This window comes from Eimeria acervulina, genomic scaffold, assembly GCF_000499425.1.
Source record: "Eimeria acervulina Houghton genomic scaffold, Eah_scaff902, whole genome shotgun sequence".
Taxonomy (NCBI): domain Eukaryota; phylum Apicomplexa; class Conoidasida; order Eucoccidiorida; family Eimeriidae; genus Eimeria; species Eimeria acervulina.
The window spans coordinates 8,912-12,719 of record NW_013549528.1 but is presented as its reverse complement, the minus strand read 5'-3'; the positions used below and the strand labels follow the sequence as shown (position 1 = coordinate 12,719).

At 45.0% G+C, this 3,808-nt stretch overlaps 1 protein-coding gene across 1 annotated transcript; it reads left to right on the top strand.

The window, feature by feature from the left end:
* Positions 1 to 27: 27 nt before the first annotated feature.
* Positions 28 to 1,421, top strand: EAH_00051730 (hypothetical protein; the record flags this gene model as incomplete). The annotated part of the gene is made up of 3 exons (XM_013394122.1): positions 28 to 424; positions 907 to 953; positions 1,074 to 1,421. 3 exons carry the CDS (start codon positions 28 to 30, stop codon positions 1,419 to 1,421), a joined length of 792 nt encoding a protein of 263 aa, XP_013249576.1.
* Positions 1,422 to 3,808: the final 2,387 nt, after the last annotated feature.

Genomic DNA, 3,808 nt, shown 5'->3' with positions numbered 1-3,808 from the left:
GTGCTTCTGCTGCAGATTGGAGACAGCATGGGCCAGCAGCAGCAACAGCAACAGGCAGATCTTCTATTACACCCCGCAGCAACTCAAGAGACACAGCAGAAGCAGCAGGGAAGCAGCGGAGACACCGCAGCAGCCGCGCGTACATCTGCAGCAACAAAACCCACAGCAGCAGCAGCAGCATCAGCAACAGCAGGGACGCTCTTGCAGCATAAGTTAACAGAAAGACTGCAGCAGCAACACGAGATAGAAGAGACATGCAGCAGCACGTACCAGCAGCACGCAACAACAGCAGCAGCATCAGCAACAGCAAGTAGCAACAGCAGCAGCAAGCAGCAGCAGCAGCAACAGCAGCAGCAGCAGGTGTTGCTGACAACAATCCTTCTGTCTCCTTTTCTTTTAAGAGCTGCTGCAGTCTCAACCTGCGGTAGCCGCCCCAGCAGTGCTGGCAGCAACTTGCGGTGTATATACACTCCGTCGTAGTGCTGCAGCGTAACAAGGCTCTCCAGCAGCTGCAGCACAAACGCAGCAGCAGCAGCAGCAGCAGCAGCAGCAGCAGCAAAGAGGCTTCTCCTTCGGTGCAGCTGCAGCAACTATCAATGCTTCTGCTGCTGCTGCTTCTGTAGCTGTTTGTGTTTGTAGTGTTTCTGTTCCTATTGCGGGGCCTGCTGTTTTTGTTGCTGCTCCCGTTGCTACTGCTGCTGCTGCTGCTGCTGCTAACCTGCAGCTGCAGCTCAGTAGATGCACCCCCTACGCCTCGCTGCAGCACCCCACCCAGCAGCCTGGCGATGTGAGCGTGCAGATTTGCTGCTTCTTTTTCTGCTGTTGACCTGAGAAGCAAACCATCAGCAACAAGTCATGCTGGTGCTGCTGGTGCTGCTGGTGCTGCTGCTCTTGCTGCTGCTGCAGGCGACAGCAGCAGCAGCAAAACTTCGCAGCAAAATGTGCAGCAACTGGTGCGGCACCACCAGAATCAGCATAAACAGCAGAAGCAGCAGCAGCAGATGCAGCAGCAGAAGCAGCAGCAGCAGCAGCAGACCAGTGTGCTTTAGCGAGTGCTTTAATGAAGTTAACAGCTTCAAGAAGAGGAAAGGCATCGCGGCGGGCTGAGGCTTCTGCTGTTGCTGCCTGCAGCAGCAACTTCTCTCCTGTCTCCGCCCTTTAGACACAAAGCAGCAGCAGCAGCAGCAGCAGCAGCAGCAGCAACAGATGCAACTGCTGAACCCCAGCAGAACCATAACGAAAGTAACAGCATCAACAGCGAGAGCAGCAGCAGCAGCATCAGCAACAGCAGCATCAGCAACAGCAGCAGCAACAGCAGAAGCAGCAACAACAGCAGCAGCAAGAGCAGCAGCAGCAGCAGCAGCAGCAGCAGCAGACCAGGCGAAAGCCGTCGCTGTCTTTGCAAGCCCCATTGGCGTTAAGAGAGAAAGCTTAGGAAGTAAAGCGTCTGCATGCAAATATAAATAAATATAAATATAAATATAAATATAAATATATTAATAAATAAATATAAATAAATATATAGATATATATAAGTATAGACAAATATAAATAGACAGAAATATAAAAAGAAATAAACACAAAAATATAAATATATATAAATAACAATAAACAAAAGTAAAATTTTTTTAAAGTAAAAATAAATAAATAAAAATAAAAATAAACAAAAACAAACAAACAAATAAATAAATAAAAATAAATAAATATTAAAACAAAAACAAATAAACAATAGACGAAAAAACAAATAAATAAAAATCAAAGAGATAAACAGACAAACAAAACAGACAAAAAATAAACAGAAAAATTAAAAAATAAAATTAAAACAAAAATAATAAAAATAAAAATAAATAAAAATAAAACAAAAGAAAGAAAAGGAGACAGAGAAAAACAAATAAAAAACAACATAACGCCGCATGCATATTAAATAAATAAATAAATAAATAATAAATAAATAAATAAACAAATGAATAGAAATAAAAATAAAAAATAAAAAAATAAAAAATATATATAGTGTCTCCTCCTCACCTCCCAGGGCCTTGAACAAACCCTCATTCCGCACATGCCTGCAGCAGCAGCAGCAGCAGCAGCAACAGCAATAGCAACAGTAGATGCAGCAGCAGATGCAACACATATAGTAGCAATAGATGCAGCAGCAGCAGCAGCAGCAACACCAGCAGCAATAACAGCACCAGCCGGAGCAACCGCAACAACAGCAGCAGCAACCACAGCAGCAGCAGCAGCAACAGCAACAGCAGCAGCAGCATCAGCAGCAGCAGCAGCTAACAGCTTAGCGAGTGCATGCGCAGCATTGGCGATGTCTTTTGGCTTTAGTTCATTTGCGGTTTGCTGCAGCTTCTTTTCTATGAAAGAAAGAAGAGGCCTGAAGACAAATAAATATAAATTAAATAATAAAATAAATAAATTAAATAATAAAATAACAATAAATAAATAAATATAAATAAATATATAAACATATATATATAAATAGATAAAATAAACAAGTAAATGCAATACAATAAATAAATTTGTTTTGTTTTGCTGTCTCTCTTTTGCTCTCTTCTTTCTTTGTTTGTCTCTCTCTCTCTTTCTTTTTGTCTCTGTCTCTCTCTCTTTATCTGTCTTTATATGTCTTTATCTCTCTTTATCTCTCTTTGTCTCTGTCTCTGTCTCTGTCTCTTTATCTCTCTTTGTCTCTCTGTTTGTTTGTTTGTATATTAATATCTTTTGATGTTTATCTTTATCTCTGTCTGTCTCTGTCTGTCTCTCTTTAATTTATTTATTTTATTTCTGTCTCTCTTTATAATTTTTGTTTATTTATTTATTTATTAATTTACTTGTCTATAAACTGCAGCGCAGCAAATGCATTTACAGCAGCAACAGCCTCGCTGCTGCTAAGCGCAGACTCACCCTCCTCACGCACCTGCAGCAGCAGCAGCAGCAGCAGCAGCAGCACAATTTAAAGGGTTTAGCAGCAGCAGCAACAGCAGCAGCAATACCAACAGCAACACCAGCAGCAGCAACAACAGCAGCCACAACAACAGCAGCAGCAACAGCAGCAACACGACCAACAGCAACGCCAGTAGCAACAACAGCAGCGCCAGCAACAGCAGCAGCAGCAACACCAGCAGCAGCAGCAACACCAGCAGCAGAAATAGCAACAGCAGCAACAGCAGCAGCAGCAGCAAACGGATTACAATTTGCGTCAGTCGATTCGTCATTGCGTTGAAGCAGCAAAAGTCGCGGTAGCGCCTCGCAGCAAAACCTGAGAAGCAGCAGCAGCAGCAGCAGCAACAGAAGTAACAGCAGCAGCAGCAGAAACACCAACAGCAGCAACACCAGCAGCAACAGCAACAACAGAAGTAGGAGCAGCAACAACAGCACCAGCAACCCCAGCAGAAGCAGCAGCAACAGCAGCAGCAGCAACAGCAGCAACAACAGCAGGGGTATGAGCATACACTTGAGGACAGCAGCACATTGCTGCGCAGTTAGCTGCTGCGCTGCTTCTGCAGCACGAAGACCCAAGGTAAACCAGACTTCTGTCTCGTCTACACCCTGCAGCAGCAGACGACGTGCTGTAGCAGCAATTTGCTGCGGGGGCAGCAGCGGGATAACTGAAAGAAAATTCTCAGGCCCTACGTGCTGTGCACACGAAGGAATATACCCTCCTGCTGCTGCTGCTGCTGCTGCTGCTGCTGCTGCTGCTGTTGCTCCTGCTGCTGCTGCTGCGGGCGAATCGCCGGATGCTGCAGGCCTGGGAGGCTCTGAAGCGCTGCACGCGCTGCTGAAATGACGCTGCTGCTGCTGCTGC